The following is a 19,945-nucleotide window of genomic DNA, read 5'->3' as shown; positions in this document are numbered from 1 at the left end:
AACACTTTATTTCGTTTGTACAGAGAGAACTCATTGTTATACGTTCTCACTAAATAACAAAAGACCCATGTACAAAAAGATGTTAACAGGAGAATAAAATAAAATTATTATAAATCAGTGAAAATGTTTAAAGTATAAGAATTAAGTATAAAAAGCGCTAACTACATTCACTTCTTGGTTTGTGTATATACAGTTGTGGAATATATACATTAACATTTTATTTACATGATATAACTACACCCAGATACTGAGCTACATTTTAATGTTTAAACATTCATAACAGGTGTGAGTTTGAGCAGTGAACTCTGAGGGTGGATGTTGTTGGACTGGAGCTTTTCAAGGTTCTGCAGGAAGCCACGATGCTTCAGTCCTTTGAGTATTGCAGAGTTATTGGAGGTTACACTCATATGTGTCCTGCAAATAATCAATTAAAAAGCAAAATATTTAATCAGTTCAGACATGTGCAGCTCATTTTAAATAAATAGAAAGTATTAAAAGCTTAGTTCATCCAAAAATAATAAAAAATAAATAAATAAAATGACTCTAATTAATTTGACAAAAGGAAAAGCAAAATAAATAAATAAATAAATAAATACTGCAATCGTAAAGACTTCTTTAATATATTCAACTTTGGGGACATGATAGCTCTGGGACAGGCTTGTCTTTCCCATAATGTCTTTCCAAACGCGCAAATTAATATATTTTAGATCCTCCATAGACAACAATGGTCCCGACTCCTCAGAACAGACCGTATGCCTTCAATTGAAATATTTTCAAGCTACGAGAGCATTTTTATGTGATCACAAAACTTTATTCAATCATTTCTTTGCATATAGATACTCTTTGCGTATAGGACGGGTGTTCGTGAGCTCTGTGCTCTATATGTATGTTTTGCTCAGTTGCACTACTGACATACACCTCAAATGTGCCTGTGCTTTCTTACAAACAGAGGTTGTGAATGAGCACTCGAGTGTACATCAGTACACAGGGCTTGTAACCACCGACAGCAAGGAAAAGAATTTTTGAATAAAGTAACTATTTTTGCTTTATGCGGTGCCAAAAATATCCTCAAAGCTTCAAAATATTCAGATTGATCTGTCCTTAAAATGGTGGTAGGAGATTTGCACCATTGCTGTCTACGGAAGATTAGGGAGCTGTTGTATTTCATCCAAAATATCTTGGGGTCACAAAACACTAAAACACCTTTTTTTAAGATGTTGACAGTCATATATTTGTCCTACACTGCTAAACATGATTAGGACACATATATTTCAGTAAAAAGTTAAAATAGTTTTTTGTGTGTTTTGTTCCGGTTTAAAAAGGAATTGTGAAGCAACATCACAGCACATGAGATCATTGTGTAAATTCCAGCGTGGAGATTGGCTGTCTGAACCAGACAATACAAAGTGACATCATTGAGTTTTCAGCATATCTGTTCATTAATTCATGAGAAAGACAGTTCTAACCAATCAGCGCACTGTATTGTGAATGAGAAGCAACTTTATTAATATGCACAATATAGATTCGGAGACTCCTTTTACCTGTTACAGTATTCAGAGAGATGCCATGTTGTGCTGTCAATCGTAATTAAAACAGGTAGTAGAAGAATTGTTCGAAGACATGTGTCGTCAGTATTGCGTTTATAAATGTTCCACAATGAAGGTTTGGTTTCTATTTCCCCACGATAAGAGCATAGCTGGCTTGTAAACCCACATTTGTGAATTATGGTCTACTAACACACAACTTAAAAAATTTGGTAAGAAACATTTTTTACCTGAGGGCTTTTCAAATCTGGAAATGGTGAAATACGGGTTTAAAGACATACCTTAGACAAAATGATTTAGTTACCAAGTTAACAGTAATATCACTACAATTTTACGGACTGAAAATCCTCCACTTCCACACAGCTGGCAGATCCACTGTAAATGCTGCTTTACGAATTACTGTCTATTAACCGTGTCTGTGTTTGTGTTGCTAGTGTAAAAATCAGCTGTAGTGCATATAACGAAACTCCCCTTTTCAGTCTTTGAAGTTATATCATGCATATTAATGAAGTTGCATCTCATTCGTAGTAGAGCACGTTGATTGGTTTAAACCATCAATTAATGCAAAAAACCCAAAGACGTCAAGTGGTACCGCCTTACAGACATCTGGTCTCCATGCTGGAATTTACACATTGAGCTCATCACTGTGACATTGCTTCAAAAGTCATTTTCAAACCAAAAAAATTAATTTGAGGGCAGAACAGTGGGTAGCATGATCGCCTCACAGCAAGAAGGTTGTTAGCTCAAGCCCCGGCTGGGTCAGTTGGCATTTCTGTTTGCACGTTATCCTCGGGCTGGCATAGGTTTTCTCCGGGTGCTCTGGTTTCCCCCAAAGACATGTGCTATAGGTCAATTGAATAGGCTTAATTATCTGTTGTGTATATGTGTGAATGCAAGAGTGTATAGGTGTTTCCAGGTGATGGGTTGCAGCTGGAAGGGCATCTGCTGCCTAAAACATATACTGGATAAGTTGGTGGTTTCTTCTGCTGTGGTGACCCCTGATTAATAAAGCCAAAAAGAAAAATGAATAAAGGAAGAACAAATTTGCTCTAAACAATGCGAAAACAACCTATTTTCACTTTTTTTGTGAAGTATATGTGTTCTAATAATGTTTTTGGCAACGTGGGACATAAGTCTGTCAGCATCTTAAAAAAAATGTGTTTTGGAGTTTCGTGAACATTTAATGTGTGTTCTAAAGATAATGGGCATTTTGTATCCATTTTTTCTTGATGATATTTTGGACATGATTTCAGCATTCGGACCTGTCCCAGAGCCATCGTGTCACCAAAGTGGAATATTTTAAAGCATTCTTTACAATTGCAGCATTTTTTTGATGTTAGCATTTTTCTTTTGTCTAATTAATCAATTTTGTGTTCATTTTTGTTAAGCTCTGAAAAATGTAACCGATGACCAACATTTGATAGGTCAATCAAAATGAGATCTATGGTCAAAGATCAGATCCATGCATTATGACTTGCAGTGTAAATGCAGCCCATGCTCTAAAACCAAGAGTGTCCAAACCTGTCCTGCAGAATTCAGCTCCAACCATAATTAAACACGCCTGAACCAGCTAATCGAGATTTTCAGATAAAGCCAAAGAAGGAATAATCCAGCATAAGACTGTACTTGCAGGACGCATGAAAAACCCAGATGTGTTCTTAATAACGAGGATGCATCGAATGTAGAATGGAGCACAGCACTCACTCAAAGTATATTATTTACAGTTCTTATTACAGTTTCCCTAAATGAGACGGTAAAAGAAAACCTGCACACATTTTTATGACAATAAGGGAGAGACTTCACTCTGCTGAATAAAAATGGCTAATTTTGCAACAGAAAAAAATGCTGCTTCTTTCGATATGTCACAGACAACTTTTCAAACTGTAGGATTCTTATTCATTTCAATGGTATCAGCAAACAACAAATAACTATTGCATCAAGACTGTAATGTGATTGGTCATGAAAGGCAGATGTGATCCAAAATGGCTGCTATGCTTTCTCTAATGGTAGAGCTGCAAACCCAAATTCAGACCATCTCTGCATCTCACACTCACTAGAAACTTCCAGGTAAGTTTATTAAAGTTGTATCAATGGTCTTAAACTTAATTCCTGGAGGGATGCAGCTTTACATAGTGTAGCACCAACCCCTTCCAACTCACACCTGCTTAATAGTCTCTAGTAGTCTTCAGCACCTTGTTTAATTGGATCAGCTGGGATTGATTAGGGTTGAAGCTAAACTGTGCAGAGCTGCGGGCCTCCAGGAATCGAGTTTGAGACCTATTAGTTGTATGAAGCTAAACCTTTCAGGACAGGGGCCCTCCATGAGCAAGACTGTAAGCCCATGCTTATACTGCACTTGGTGCTTAAATTTAATCGCAATATAAATGCTTTTGTATATCTTTCAATAATAGAAGCATGACTACATGCTTACATTAATGGATCAAACACAACTTTCAGCTAAGTGACATCAGACTAACCTTGGAGAGTCAATCCCGCTATCTGCTGTGTAACTCTGACTCTCTGCCGTTTCTCCTGCACAGGCCCCTGTAGGCTCACTTATGCTTGCATTGATGTTGCCTGTGTCCTTGGATGTTTGTATTGTGCACTGATGGCAATCCTTTAGCTCTGGGTGACAGATCCAGTGGTTACACTTTCCAGCATCAGCTTCATCTGCAGATTTATGTAAGGTCTCTGAATCGGACTCCACTTCGCTTGTCTGACAGTAGTCAAAAATACTGCTTTCGAGAGTTTCAGCATGTTCATCATTTGCCAAACTGGATTCATGTTGTTTTTGCTTAAAAATATGGATGTCTTCTTTAGGACCATTATGAAGGACTTTGTGATCAGAAGTCTGCCACCTGAATTCATGCTGCCTGTATGTGGTTCTGATGGGTTTGTGATGAGTATGTTCCTCACTGAAATGGGCATCCCAACCCCCATCTACACAGACAGGCTCACTGTGATGTGCTTTACTAATTTGTGACAACTTAGAGTTAACACCTTCTTCATTCATGCAGACGGGGCTACAGTCACCCTCATCTGCTTCAGTCTTTTGGTAGATGCGATGTTCATCATCTGTATACACCTCACTCTCAGTGTGACTTGTGTTTCTGTCCAATGATTGACAATCTGAGAGCTGATGAATACTTATGTTGCCAACTTGGTGGTGCAAGGACAGTAGATCAGGACGGTGATGAGACTCTTCTTTACTGTTTAGTAGATGAAGGGAAAGTCTTCGCTGAATTGTAGGTTTAGGCCATGAGAGATGTACTTCTGTTGTATCACAATGTGTAGGATGATCCAACATGTTCTTTTGCTCAGGAACATGTCTCTGGCCTCCATCCTGCTTTTTAAATTCTCTTGTTCTTCCATTTCTGAACTCTCTGCTTCGGACTTTGTTCTCTCTCAACTTAATTTTGTCCTCTATCCTCAATGTGCTGCTCTCAGGATAGGCTGAACTGTATCCTCCACAAAGCTCTTGAACTGGTTGTTCATCCAGTGTGGAGTCCGCAGGGTGTGTTCTGTCATGGAGTTGTTCACTGGGCACATCCTTCATTGTTTGAGATTTATCAACACTGTCAATGATTGCTTTGGGCCGATGAGGATCCCAAGACTTTGACCTGTGTCCTGGTCTTTCCCCATGTCCGGTAACAGGAATCTTGCCTTCTCTTCTTTTTTGTTCCATATGGTTGATGTTTGTTTCCATGTCTCTTCCTGGCAATCCCAAAAATGGGTTGTCTATCCGTTTCTTGTAGACACTTTTTTGATTCGGATGGGTACATTCTTCAGGGTTGTCAGGTTCATCCAAGGCATATTCTCCTCTGAGATGAGGTAAAATTTGATCATCTGCCTCTAATTCTACAGCACATTGCAAGGTCTTATTCTTTGTCCTTTGTTTTTCTTTGGACGAAGGCCCTCTTCTCTTGTTGCGTGTAGCTCTAGGGGCTGATTTCTTCCCCATGGCTTTTGACGAATGGTGCCTCTGCTTAGGTACGAGAGCTTCAGTGGAAATACCCTTGTCCACAGCTTTCTCCATGCCTCTTTCAGCTTTCTCTTCAAGCTTCTTCATTAAAACAGTGTGTTTTACTAGATTGTCCACAGTCAGATCTGGGTTGATCCGTTTTATGATGGCATGTTCTAGATCCCTGGGAAGGTTGTTTAAGTCATCTTCATCTCGGACTGGCCATTCCTCGGGTGGGAATTGTGCAGAGAATGTGGCATACTCTTTCTTAGGCTTGTTGTCCTTCTTACCTGTGTTTCGTCTGAAGAGGCTCAGCCCAAATTTGCGTCCAGCTTTCTCCTTCTCCTTGCGGCTTGTGGTGGTGGATTTGCTCACCTCACTGGCTTGGTAATCTGCTGCGGTAGATGTGGACTGGTGCTGAACAGAAGGCTTATGTTCTTTAGGCCATTTGAGGCTTTTTCCAGTGCAATCACTGATGCTGATGGATTGGTGGTCTTGGATTGATGGAGGTACAATGGACGGAGGGGTGAAGCAACTGCAGGACTTACAGTGGGCCATGACAGGCACCTCACTGGAGGTGTCTATGCAACTCTCATTGCTCACCAGGTATGTGATGGGAGGAGGTGATGGCAGGTCATTGTCACCAGCACTCCACCAATTCCTCTCTTTTACCATGTTGTTGGTGATGAAGTATGTTTGAGGGGTCACTACAAAGTAGCCTTCACCAGTGTGATAGATCTTCCTCTCCTTAATAAGAGTTCCCAGAGCATTGTACAGGATGTCTTGAGTGGGAATGGTCATTCCTGAAACAAAGTTTACTCATGTTAATATATTCTTTTGACATGGAAATTTAAAACAAAAAACATGTACTGTACAGGTATGCAGATTAAGTGAACAGCACCATATTGTATTACCTGGGTGTGATTTCATCATGTAATTGATTAATGCTTCTTGGTTTACAACCACATGGTCTGCATTCAGGTCTGATATGACAGAGCACAATATTTCAGACAATGGAATGAACTGAGACTGGGATATTGGTGACATCTGCACAGGGGAAAGATCACCTGTGAAAAAATAAAATAAAATAAAAGGGTAAGTAACAATCATCTGAAGAACATGTTTTATAAAACCTTATAAATAACAGACATAAATAAAAAGACATAATTAGTAGACCTATAAATGTAGACATAATTTTATCAAAATAAATATTGGACTCTGAAAAAACCACAAGACATCTAAAGTGAACATCAATCAGTAATGAGATGAATGATTTTGATTAAACAACTTAATTACCAGAGAGGTATTGTAACCAATACATACCAACCAAAAGGTTTTAGCATGAACTTTATCAAACATTGTCCAAAAACATAGATTGATTGTTCCACAATATATTTAAAGGTGGGCATTAACACCAAGCTCTAGAACATGTAGTTCACACCCTATGTCTTTAAAAAATGTTCCATTTAAACCATTGTATTGAAAAGCAAGGGGTTTCTTCAGTTATATGATCACTACTGGAGCCCAGGTTTTTATCATTAACTAAGGATGGTCACAGTCCTGACTTTCTGCCCTGTTGATTATTAATTTGACACAGTAAGGTAAGACTCACTCCCACAACAATAACTTCATCCTTCAGTATTTAAACCTGGAATGAAAAATGATTTGTTCAGATACATATTATTGCATAATTCAAAATTAGCATATTTTGTATGATTGTAAATGTTAAAAAATACAGAACTCTTAAAAATCACATGCGAGTCAATAATATATAAAATGTAATATGTAATATGTAATATGTAAATATGTAAAATGTTATGCTTTATTTTCTTTTGTTAGATATCAACCACGGGAGGGCCATTTATGTGTGCTTTTACTTTCTGCAAGCATTAATCGAACATCTTTTGACCCTCACATTCTTAGATGTAAGTTATTTGTACTGTCTGTCCTGATTAAATATCCAATGTATATTACACTGGAAGAGCATTTTTAGTACATTTATTTAAAGAAATGTCTATCCTGATCTGTAATTTTAGCTTCATGTATCTCCTAGTGCAAAATAAATGTCATTAGTCCATTCACAACCTTTGTTGTAAGAGGACTCAAGAGACAATGGTAAGCTGAAACATGCCTTTGCTCACCATGCTCCAGTTTTGACACGGCTTTCACGGAAAAAAACATCCCGTTTAGGCTCTTAAACAGGAAACACCTCGTCTAAGGTCTCATACCACATGTAGTCTAAAAGGTGGAGCAAGAGGAAAGACTGAACCATGAACTTGATAAATCCATCCACGTCTTCCTTCATTTTCAGGGAGGTGGTGTTAATGTGGAAACAGTACATCCTTAGATTGTCCTTGAGGTGAATTTGAATGCCTCAATTGCAGAAACTTTGCCAGCTAACTTCTTGAAATTAACCTTTTAAATAGCCCTTTCAAGAGTAAGTGGGCTTTGAATGATCTTTTCAGAGAGGAAGCAGGAAATGTTTTGCACAACAATTGAGACTTCAGGCTTTAATTCAACTGACGTGGACTTGTGGTTGTTTCTAAGGACACATATCCGTAATTCCTGTCTCCAGGGAAACACTCTGGGCTCATTGTATCATGAAGCTGTTCTGACAACATTAAAACTTTTGTCACAGGAATACCTCACTAGATACCATGGCAGCCATGTCACTATGCCCATAGTTTAAAGGAAGTAGAACGGGAGCTGGACAAGCCTTAAATTATAAGGGAAAAATGCAAATGAATATTAAAACCAACCAGTGGTTGACATTTAAGCATTAATTAATTTGAGCAAAGGACATTTGAAAATACCCTGTGAGTGTCTTAAGCATTTCCAAAAAGTATCCATTTTGTCCTTATTACATTACCATCCATACAGGCATATATATTGCGGTCTATACAGGTCATATAAGAACACTTTTTGATACTGAAATGACAAACAAGGCTATGAGATCACTTAACCCATGGTGGAAAGAGTGCAGAAAAATCCTACTCAAGTAATAGTACCATTACTTGCCTAAAAATTTTGTGCAAGTGGAGTAAAAGTATATGTTGTAAATATTATGTATGAGTAAAAAGTAGACTTTCAAAAGTACTCAAGAGCCCAGTAGTGATTATTACGCTGTTAAAAGCTGATGCATTTACATGTCATTTGTGCATGTGTGTATACAAACATTCTGTAATAGTTATTGCCTTGCAGGCACACAATGTCATAAGATGTTAATATTAGGTTAGATTTAGGTCGTGATGTAAGGTGATGCACTTTACCATCGAGACCAGCAGCCTGTAAGTACATTTAAGACTTGTTTCAGTTGTTGTGTATGGTTTGAGGACTTGTTTTCAGCTGTTTGTGTAAAGTTGTAGGACATTTAATCTTGCTTTCAGTTGTGTATAATACTAGAAGTGTTTAGCCACTATGATCCCTCGGTTCCAGCTCGCATCTCAGCCTGCCTGTTGGATATTTCACACTGGATGAAAGATCATCATCTTCAGCTGAACCTCGCAAAAACGGAAATGCTTGTAGTTTCTGCCAACCCGACTCTACACCATAACTTTTCAATCCAGATGGATGGGGCAACCATTACTGCATCCAAAATGGTGAAAAGCCTTGGAGTAACGATTGATGACCAACTAAACTTCTCTGACCACATTTCTAGAACTGCTCGATCGTGCAGATTCGCACTCTATAACATCAGAAAGATCCGACCCTTCTTATCTGAACATGCAGCTCAACTCCTTGTTCAAGCTCTTGTTTTCTCCAAACTGGATTACTGCAACTCTCTACTAGCTGGGCTTCCAGCTAACTCTGTCAAGCCTCTTCAACTGCTCCAGAACGCAGCAGCACGAGTGGTCTTCAATGAACCTAAACGAGCACATGTCACTCCGCTGCTAGTCCGTTTGCACTGGCTGCCAGTTGCTTCTCGCATCAAATTCAAAGCTCTGATGTTTGCCTGCTAAATGACTAAATGTAAATGTAAATGTAAAGGTTACCAAAATTCAATGTCTAGCCAGCGTCTAAGGACAGCGTTATTTTGATGTCCAATAATTAAGTCAAATGACGTTGATATGTGGTGGATTTTAGGTTGTTAGAAAGTGATCAAAATCCAATGTCAAGCCAACATCTTAAACTAATGTCATATTGACATCAAAAACTGACATTTATTCATCAAGTATGGCAACCAAAATCTAACGTCTGATAGACGTAATAGTGGTAACGTCCATACAACCTCAAGCTGTAACATCATTAGACATCTGGTTAGACATCATTAGACATTTGGTTGGTTTTGGGTTGGACGTTGGACATTGACATTGGTCTGACGTCGAGTTTTGACATCAACCAGGTTTTCATTTCCAAATTAAAAGCAACATCTCCTAAAGTCAATCTATCATGTTGATGTCTTGCGCCTGCTGGTTGTTTAAGGCCATTTCGGTCATCACACAGTAAACATCTGTCATCTTCTCATTAGTGACAAGCATCTAAATAGTCCCTCGGTCAATGTGTGTAAAGATTTGGGATCTTCTTACACACTTTTAATGCTTCCAAACAGTTTTCTGAAGTTATGAAGTGCACATGTCTTAAGGTAGTTCATTATGATGCGATTTACCTTCTATTTGCCATTTGATTGGACAGGAATCACAGGACTGATTTTTCTAATCCCCATAGACAAAAAAAAAAAAGAAGAGGAAAAAAAGTAGTGACTGCAGGTAGAAGAAAAATAGTGGAGTAAAAGTACCAACATTGCACTAAATATGTACTGAAGGGAAAGTAAAGGTGTACATTTTTAAAACTACTTAGTAAATTACAATTCCTGAGAAAAACTACTCAATTAAAGTAATTTCAGTATTTGTAGTTAGTTACTTTACACCCCTGCACTTAACCACACAAAAAGTAATTGTAACTATACATTTTATACACAAAGGGAAAAAAAGTTCGTTTTTTTTTTTCTCAAATAAGGCTCTCAAAGGGCACAAGTTAATCAAAACAGCTTAATTATTTGTTTGAGTTGAAATCAGAAAAATTTGGTCAGCTGTGGGCGTCAATCTTCACAGAAGGAAACCACATAGGTAATTAACGTGCAAGTGCTCTGTTGATTCAAGCAACCCATACACACACACACACACACCACATATAAGGAGCTCTTCAGTGATGCGTGTGCTTGTACTAATAAATACAAGATTTGAATGTTGTAAGGTTCGTTCCTTGTCACAGCTGCAACCTCTACCTACATTATGCTCTCTGAACCCCACTGAGTGGGTGGAACAACAAAAACACACAGGGGACTGTGATCCTTCAAAAGAAGGCAGGAAAGAAAAAGTGAATTAAAGGTAACTTGATGCCACACATGGTGTTCAACCCCATAGGCAAGATCCTGCCTCTGATGAATTCTGTGCTTCATGGGTGGCTGAAAACACATGCCCTTCTAGGTGTCACGCGTTAAATCGCTTGACTGTCTTGAATAAATGTTTACCTTTTTAATCAAATACAGGTTAGATGCAATACTTTTGACATTTAATTATAGTGCTCAGCATAAATGAGTATCACATCCATCACAGATCTCCCTTTGAAATAAAAATTTTCTATAGGATGCTATATAATAATATATTTGAGTATACATTAGATTAGTCAGCATTAAACCCAGAATTGGAACTAATCTTAAAGATTACAGTAGAAACATTAGTACATCAAAATTAACAAATGGCGGGGAAAAATTAAATGAAAGGGAAACATAAAAATATCAAATTTAGTTAAAAGTGTGTAGTTATGATTTGTTTTTAAATATAAATGTATTATCTTTTTATTGCTAAAGATGTTTTGTGACCAAACTCTTATTTCAATGTATAACTGTTTAATAAAACAGTTTTGTTTAAATGCACAAAAATATATATTGGCTATAATAATTGAGAAATGTGTAAAATATTCATTTTGGAAAGGCGGTGTCCTCATATACAGTTGAAGTTATTAGCGCCCTTGTTTTTCCCCCTAATTTCTATTTGACGGAGAGACGATTTTTTCAATAGATTTCTAAACATAATAGTTTTAATAACTAGTTTCTAATAACTGATTTACTTTATCTTTGCCATGATGACAGTAAATAATATATACTTCTATACAGCTTAAAGTGACATTAAAAGGCTTATCTAGGTTACTTAGGGTAACTAGTTATTGTATAATAATGGTTTGTACTGTAGACTATTGAAACAATATAGAGCTTAAAGGGGCTAATCATTTTATCCTTAAAATGGCGTTAAAAAATAAAAACTGTTTTATTCTAGCCGAAATAAAACAAATAAGACTTTCTCCAGAAGATAAATATTATCAGACATTTTAACTGTGTAAAATGTCCTTGCTCTGTTAAACATCATTAGGGAAATATTTAAAAGGGAAAAAGAAATTCAAAGGGGGGCAAATAATTCTGACTTCAACTGTATGCTGAGCACTGTGTCTTTCAAATTATTTAGTTTTTTTCTGACATCCATGTTGGCATACATGATTCCATTAAAGATGTAATATTGAACGAAGCTTCCAACTTCTCAAAAGGGTCTTTACAGTAGAAATATGCTTATTCATATCCCTATACTCAAAAAAATAAAATAAAATCACTTCTATTGTCACATCATCAGCAGCACTTGTGCTATGATGAGTGAAAAGCTTAGGTGCTGGCTACAGACAGTACAAAATACAGATTACACAAAAATACAAAATACAGTGCAAATACAACGACAGTGCAAAATACAGACAGTGCAATACTGCTTTAATATTTTCTCTTCACTAAAGATAAAATACAAATATCAAGATTTGGCCACAATACCATACTGACTTTTAGTTTTGCTATTGAAACAATACACTTGTGGTAAATATTGATTGATGAATTGTTTATCCTTCCTTTCAGTGTAATTGTTGTTGAGAATTTGTAATATTATGCATAGAAAACCTTCACTAGATCTTAATTGCACCAACATGTAAAAAAAAAAGGTTGAATGCAACTACACAGTCCAGTAGATTGTACTGCTGTGAAAATCACTTTTAAGGGTGTATGAGCAAATTGACTGACCAAATCTACAACAACCAAAAAAATCGAATCAAATGAACCTATATTTAAGGTTAAAATGCAAACAGTTCCTTTCCAAAGCTGTCTCAACTCTAAAGAAACCCCTGCAGTATACAAGGGTTATCTGTGGTTACACTGACAAAATAATTGGAAACATGTGATGGAAACGCTATATTGGAAGTTTTGAAAGTCAAATTATTTAGACATTTTTGTGGTAAAGTGCCCTTTGCTCAGTAATAAAAGGCTGCAGAAGGTCAAGAGGTCAACAGGCTCATAAAATGGCACTTTTTAAGACATTCAAGTTCATGGTTCAATGAAATTGGAGACAGCAAGAAAGAGAGGGGTGAAAAATCATACAAATTTGTCTATAATCACGAAAATCAGCATGCACCAAACTTTTGCCCTGCTTTTATTATATATTGCTTCTCAGTATATAAATGATTATGCAATGTGTTGTGAGAAAGCATAGTACAATAAGATATTCAAACCTTACTACACTGGAGCAAAACACATTGATTATGAAAGACAACATAGTTGCCATTGTATTTATTTTGCTTGCTTACCCAATCTTTCTGAGCATTCCTGCAAAAATTATGTAGATGAAATAAGACCCTTCCCCGGGTCTAAATGAAATTCGAATGCCTCACCAGCAGCCACACAACATCATAAGATATTAACATTAGGATAGATTTAGGCTGTGACCCCAGGCGACCAAAATTCAATGTCAAGCCAGTGTCTAAAAACGACGTCAAATGACAATAGCTGCTTTTCCACTATCGTGCCAAACCGTTCTAAGAACACTTGAGTACGGTTACGGTTGTTTCTCCACTAAGCCTGGAACGGCGCGGCACGATTACAAACCGTTTTCGGCACGGAATTCTCGGCACGGTTAGACAACCGTGCTGAACTGTGCTGACAGATTCTGTGTGTTGACGTCGCGACTCGGTTGCTAAGCTACCACAGCTGGCTCAGCAGAAGCGCGCTAGCCATCAGACATCCTCAATAAACTACAGTACATTTAATAAAAAATAATGATCCAGGTCTAAACGATACAGTTTGAAAAGGGTTTTAAAACCATAGAACAGTCTCTGGCAGAGAAGTGAATAACTCATCACATTCTTACGAAGATATTTTATTCATTAAAGTTATTATTTTATTGACTTGAATACAGACCTACTTCGCCTGCCTGAATGTGAGTTTATTGCACACAGCGCTGTATTTCACAGCACAAAACTCGCTCTGATCCGGGAGAGACATGCCAGCGACTTGCGCTGCTGACTTTTTTTTCCTGCTGCGCATCGAATAAAGTGAATAAAGCGAATAGTCACGCTTGGCATTGTCGATGTCCAAATTCCACAACAACATCACTATATCCATGGAACACGAACTTGCAGACTCTTTTAACAACAAGGAAATATTTGCACTTTTTAATTCAAAGCCAGGACAGCTTGTTAATACCGGCGAGACCACCTAAAGGATGGCGTGTTGTAATGTCGGCCGTCCAAAAGACTTTGCTTGAAAGCTTTACGGAGCGGCACTGTAACTGTCCAAGGTACTGTTGTATGATTTATATTATAGCATATGCACTAATAAACAAGTCAAAAGAATGAATGAATTAAATAAATATGGATTCTTAAATGTCAGTATTGCTTTTACTCAAAAAATATCAATACGTTTTGACAAATGTTTTATAAAAATAAAATGAGCAATTTTCATCATTTCAGCTATAGGCAATTATATGATTCAGTTATACATAAGTTATATGACATTTATGAGGCATGTAACATGTTTCTGTGTTTTTGTTTTTTTTTTTGTTCTTGGTGATCTTTAATATAGCTACGCTAATATTTTCTAAAACGTCAAGCAATAATTCGCCTACAGCTTGTTAGTTAATTATGAAAACAAAAATAATTATAATAATGAAAATAAAATGATCAAAATAAAAAGATAATAGAGCAGCATTTTGCTAAATATAATAATGGTTTATATGCTTTAAATCCTGCTATATATGTGTTGTTTCATATTTGTTTTTATTTCACTTGCTGCATGCGTTATTTAATGTTTGAATAGTAAAACAAATAACAGCCATCGCTTAATTGGTTTCATTTTACCATCAAAATGCAGTATATTTTATATCATTATCAACTTTTGATATAAAAACGCAGTGTAATTTAATTAATTGTTAAAAATGAAATAATTTATGTGCTGTGTTTTTATTAGTGAAAGTGCCCGCTCACCTTTGACAAGGCCTGTCCAAAATGATATTTCTGCCACTATAATACAAATGCACTATTATTGTTGTCTTATCATTGTTTATTTTTCTGTTATGTTCAGAGATTTTAAAAATTATTTATTTCCCCTCCAATTATTTCAATCATCACGTTACATTTTGGTAATTTTCCCTCCAAATAAAATTTAGCTATAGAGCTGCGCAACATATAAATAAATAAGGGTGCACATGTACCTATATTTAGCACCCCTATTTGATAGAGCAGCATAACAGTGTTTAGTCACATGGTTGCTTTTGCTTTTATGAAAAAAAATAAATAAATAGTTTCGGCTCTTATTTAACTTTAATTGAACAAAGGGAGCCGTTTACATTGCGTTACTAAGGCAACTACTGATGCGTTTTGTGTAATGTTTTAAAGAGCTTTGTCGCAGCACGACAGTGGAAAATGAAACCGTATCCGTTCTGTCTGGCCCGGTTTGGCACGGAATGGAACAGTTCTGTTTAAAGAACGATTCAGCACGATAGTGGAAAAGCGGCTATTGATATCTGGTTGATTTTAGGTTGTGTTGAAAATCCAATGTCAAGCCAACATTTTAAACCAACATCAAATTAAAGTCAAATACTGACGTTTATTCGTGGGCAAGCGAATGACGTATCTCTGTAAACCAATACTATTCAGCTGCGCGTCTAGCTCAGCCTTTTGGTACCCTTGGTACCCTTTGCAAAGGGTGCAGGAAAAAGTGGTACATTTTGGTTCGGTACGCTTTTATGGCTGTCATTAAGGCGTACTGAACCAAACCGTACCACTTTTTCGCCATCCTTTGCAAAGGGTACTAAAGGTTGAACGCTATTGGTTTACAGAGATACGTCATTCGCTCATGCACCAAGCCAGAATGAAAACAAAGTAACTGCCATGTTTTAAATACACAGCCGAGAGATTACACTGTAATAATATATACATATAATAACGAGCCATGGATGACTCGGCCTCAAACAAACCTTGACATTGTCTTGATGAACAGCTACAAAGCCAAAAAGAACAAAATCTGCTGTGCCCTGTAGTTGTTTTACAAGCCCGTCAAAAATTGTGAGCAGTTTCACTTTGTCACTCTATATTAGCTCATACTAAATACCTGCTCATGATCATTGAAGTCCTTTGATATCAGATCCTGTCAGAACAAACACAAGAGTGAATCGCGAAAAAAAACAAAAGGAGAAGCTCGAAAAAAACAGCAGCAAATGATGCGTCTGCAACCTGAAACATACAAACTGCCATGTTTAACTATTATCATCCCCTTTTGGACTATTATGTAGGACCTATTAAATAGGACTAAATGTATTGTGTGTGTAGTTTTTCTGTAAGTGGTAACATATCAGAGACTGTAAGGATTTGTATGTGTTGACATATGTTGCATTTATTTATTTATTTATTTAATGTAATCACAGACGTTACAGTAGGCTATTTCACATATCTATCATTGATCTGCAGTTATAATCAAATTATGTTCATAGAAAAGTTAGTAATGAACATTTATACACAAGTATTTATGTGTATAAAGCATCTGTGTTGTGAGAAGTGCTTCTCATATGATATGTGAATGACCCGTACAGCTTTACTGTAGACATTTCCTCGTGCCAAAATGACATCGTCTAAAACTTTCTCTTATACCACGCCCACCAAAAGATTATCATTGGTACCCTTTTAGCAGTGGAAACGCAAGCCTAATAAAGGTGACCCGTACTGACATGTACCGTACTGTACCACTCAGTGGAAACGAGCCATATGAAATAAGTAGGCCCACATGGAATCTGCGTGCAGAATTTCACAGATTTTCAGCCCATCATTGATTCTGTTTATTTACTTGTGTAAATGTGTGCAAATTTATATTTATTCAGTTTTTAAATAAGTTTCAGTATAATGAATGACTAATATGAAAATATTGATATGATTTATTTACAATACAATTTGTAAAGTCATATTTTCTGTCTTTTAGTAGATATGTTATATGATAGGCTTGCTTTTTTTTTTTTTTTACAAATAAACTGGATCTAATTGGATTTGCATTGTAAACATTAAAAAAATATATTAAAAGGTATTATTTTTATTTCATTTATTAAGGTTTTAGTTACGATACTCCCAAAATCATTCCGCATAATTCAGCACATTTTTTTTACAAAATTGTCTGCAGAAATAGCAAAAAATGTCCGCAGGTTGTGTCTGGCCCTGGTCATAAGCTATTCACATCTGCACACTGACTTTGAAAAGTAATTTTGCTAAGGGAAATTTGCACATCCACTCATCACCAAGGTTGTCTTTCAGATCTCCAGACATGCCCTACAGCAACTTGAAAGTTATGAGGTACTTTAAAAGCCAAGCTAAGATTCCATTAAAATTCACCATGACACCAAGAAACATGATGCCTTGTATCATAAAAACCACTTCAGCTCTTAAACTCATTTGCGTTCAAAATTGTATAGATGTATGCATGATAACATAAATCAATGCAAAACAAAGACGTATGGCTATGAATCATAGTAAAAGTTCTCCCTGAGTTCTTCTCCACACCACACCACCATTGTTTTGGGGATAGTTTTAATTCTTCAGCCTACTTCTGTTCTCACCCATGCACACATCAATTTCATTCTTTGTTTTCACAGCTTTGCATGCTGTTGGACTAATAAAAATGTTTTTGCTCTATCATTAGTGGCTAGAGTTCCTAGTCACACCTTCTACTATGAAGGTTTTACAGCACTTTGCTTTGCTTTCCCCTTAGAAAGGCCCATAAATCCAAAGCGGCCCTAAGCATTCATCCCTTTTAACCACTAACAAACACGCTTGACAGTTAACACACCTCTCCCAAAATGTGTCTGGTGTAGTTTTGAAATGAAACACCTGTCTTAAATGTTAACCATGTCAAATGTTACATGAGGAAAAAAGTCTACTGATCCTCCCAGAGGCATGATGGATGAACCCTGTCTGGCTCGTTAGACTGATTACAAGGGCCATTTTACAGTGTTGACATTCTTCATGATACTCCGTGGACTGTGTACTTATTAACAGAAGAAACTGCTTCATGCTGATAACACTGACTGCTCCACATTTGTATTGTCATTTTAAATAAACATTGTGTGATTACCATGCTGTAGGTACTTAATCTTTTTGCAGATTTAGTGATTTTAAAGACTTTTGTAAGAACAGGAAAATTACATCCCATTTACAAATAACGTTAAGATTGAACAACACTAAATACAGGTGTAAACAGGGTCTGAAATGATTCGAGCTTGTCCATATTAAGCCACTTCCATTTGATTTGATTGTTTTCATATTGTAAATGTTCATGTGATTGAATGTCTTCACACAACCACAAAAAGGCCACATATTCTCCATCTCCTGACATAATATTATGGTCATTATAAAGCATGTTGGGAGAAAGCACGCAAAAACAAATTATACAAGCTATGTGTTTTACAAAAACACAGATTACGATCCAGATTGTAATTAGCATCCACATTCTTTTCATTCTCTTGCTTTCCTGCTGGGAAACATAGGTTCATTCATTGGTGCACGGCACTGACGCTGCTTTGAAAGAGATGGAAAGTGTGGTAAGGGTCTCCATGAAATGTGAACACACATCTGAACACTTTAATACCAGGTTGAAATGGTAATATGTCACTAACCTTGAAATCTGATCACTGAAAATACGTTAAAAGGCTGGTTCACCCAAAATGAAAATCTGTTCAGCCTTAGGTCATCCAGCATGTAGGCGACTTTTTTTTTTTTTTTATCAGTAATAGAACATTAAAAAAAGATTTGAAGCTTAATCTGTGGTCCTTTATTTTATTAGTAGTGGTGTGATGGATCACAAATCTCACGGTTCGGATTACACTACGGTTTTTGAGTCACGGGTCAGACAATTTTTCAGATTAGCAAAAAAGGAGAAGACAAATGTCATTTGCTTTCTATTTATACAAAAATATTACTGTAAAAACCATTGGTTTAAAAAAAACAGAACTTAGAACCTGTAATTAAAATAAAAATCAAGAAAAACCCAGCTGAAAAAAAAAAAACAGGAAAATATTCAATATGAAAAATGATCTTTGCTATTGCTGATAATGCTAAATAATACTAAATACAGGAATTTAACATCTTGTACAACATATCATATTTATTTTCAATTAATGAATAAAAAATTCACACATAAAACTTCATGATACATTACTGATGTATGAATTTTTGAAAACCTATTCAGTGACAAATCTTTAATGGTTGTTTGTCGCCACTGTTACGGTCTGTGTCTTCATTTTTGTGTTTTTCCTTTTTACTAACCTTCCCTTGTTTTCTTGGCTTTGGTTCTATAAGGGCGCATGGACACTTATTCTAGCTCTTCCGTGGGTGGACACACCTGCATGTCATGTTGGAACTAATTGAGAGAGTTTAAAAGACGCCAATGAGGAGGCGAAAGAAGGATGCAGCTTTAGTGGACCAGCCAGCATTGTGAACTGCAGCCAGCATTGTTTTGTGTATTTTTTTCTTTTCTTTTTTTTGTTTGTTTGTTTGGAGATTTATCATTTCATTCACTGTTTTGGGGTAAGTATGGTATCATTATTTTTTGTTTTTTTTGGTAAAAATAAATTGATTTAGCAAACGATTACTATGCTTACTAAGCTTCTTTTTTATGTTGCTTTCTTTAAAACAAGCTATTTTTGAAGAGAGGTTGTAACAGCCACCCATTCGTTACACAATGGAATTGCTACAACATTCACCAGCGTCTGGGTGATTTTAATCTTTACCATAAACATCAGTGCTTATATCTGTAAAATCTTATCCAAGTATTTCTTTGTTATTTAATTTTTTATAACTAACTGAAAAAGTGTAAAAACTGAATCTCTCTCGATCAAATGCAGATTTGAATGCAGCACTTCGAAAGATTAATAAACATATGCAAGTCATTATCATTTATTATTCATGTTGCATAAGTTTGAATTGAGATTACGATCCTTTAATGTTAAATTGTGTAACTTTACACTGAATGCATTAATGCAGGCTAAACATACAGTGACAGAAAACACATTTAATCAACAGCCTAAGAAAGCATTTAGGTAGGTCCCAATAATTTTGTCCGTCATCATTATATTTTACAGGGTGGCCAAAATGCTTT

General features: G+C 36.3%; 1 protein-coding gene across 1 annotated transcript in view; it reads right to left on the bottom strand.

Moving 5' to 3' along the window:
• stox1 (storkhead box 1) overlaps positions 1–19,945 on the bottom strand; it is a 33,562-nt gene continuing 13,617 nt past the window's right edge. Inside the window, 3 exon segments of the mRNA NM_001123010.1 lie at positions 1–414; positions 4,022–6,308; positions 6,420–6,572. Coding sequence (NP_001116482.1) covers positions 267–414; positions 4,022–6,308; positions 6,420–6,572 — 2,588 coding nt within the window. The 3' untranslated portion in view covers positions 1–266.

The sequence above is a fragment of the Danio rerio genome, chromosome 13 (genome assembly GCF_049306965.1).
Source record: "Danio rerio strain Tuebingen ecotype United States chromosome 13, GRCz12tu, whole genome shotgun sequence".
NCBI lineage: Eukaryota > Metazoa > Chordata > Actinopteri > Cypriniformes > Danionidae > Danio > Danio rerio.
Note: the sequence above shows the minus strand (reverse complement) of the source record. Positions and strands in the feature narration are given on the sequence as shown.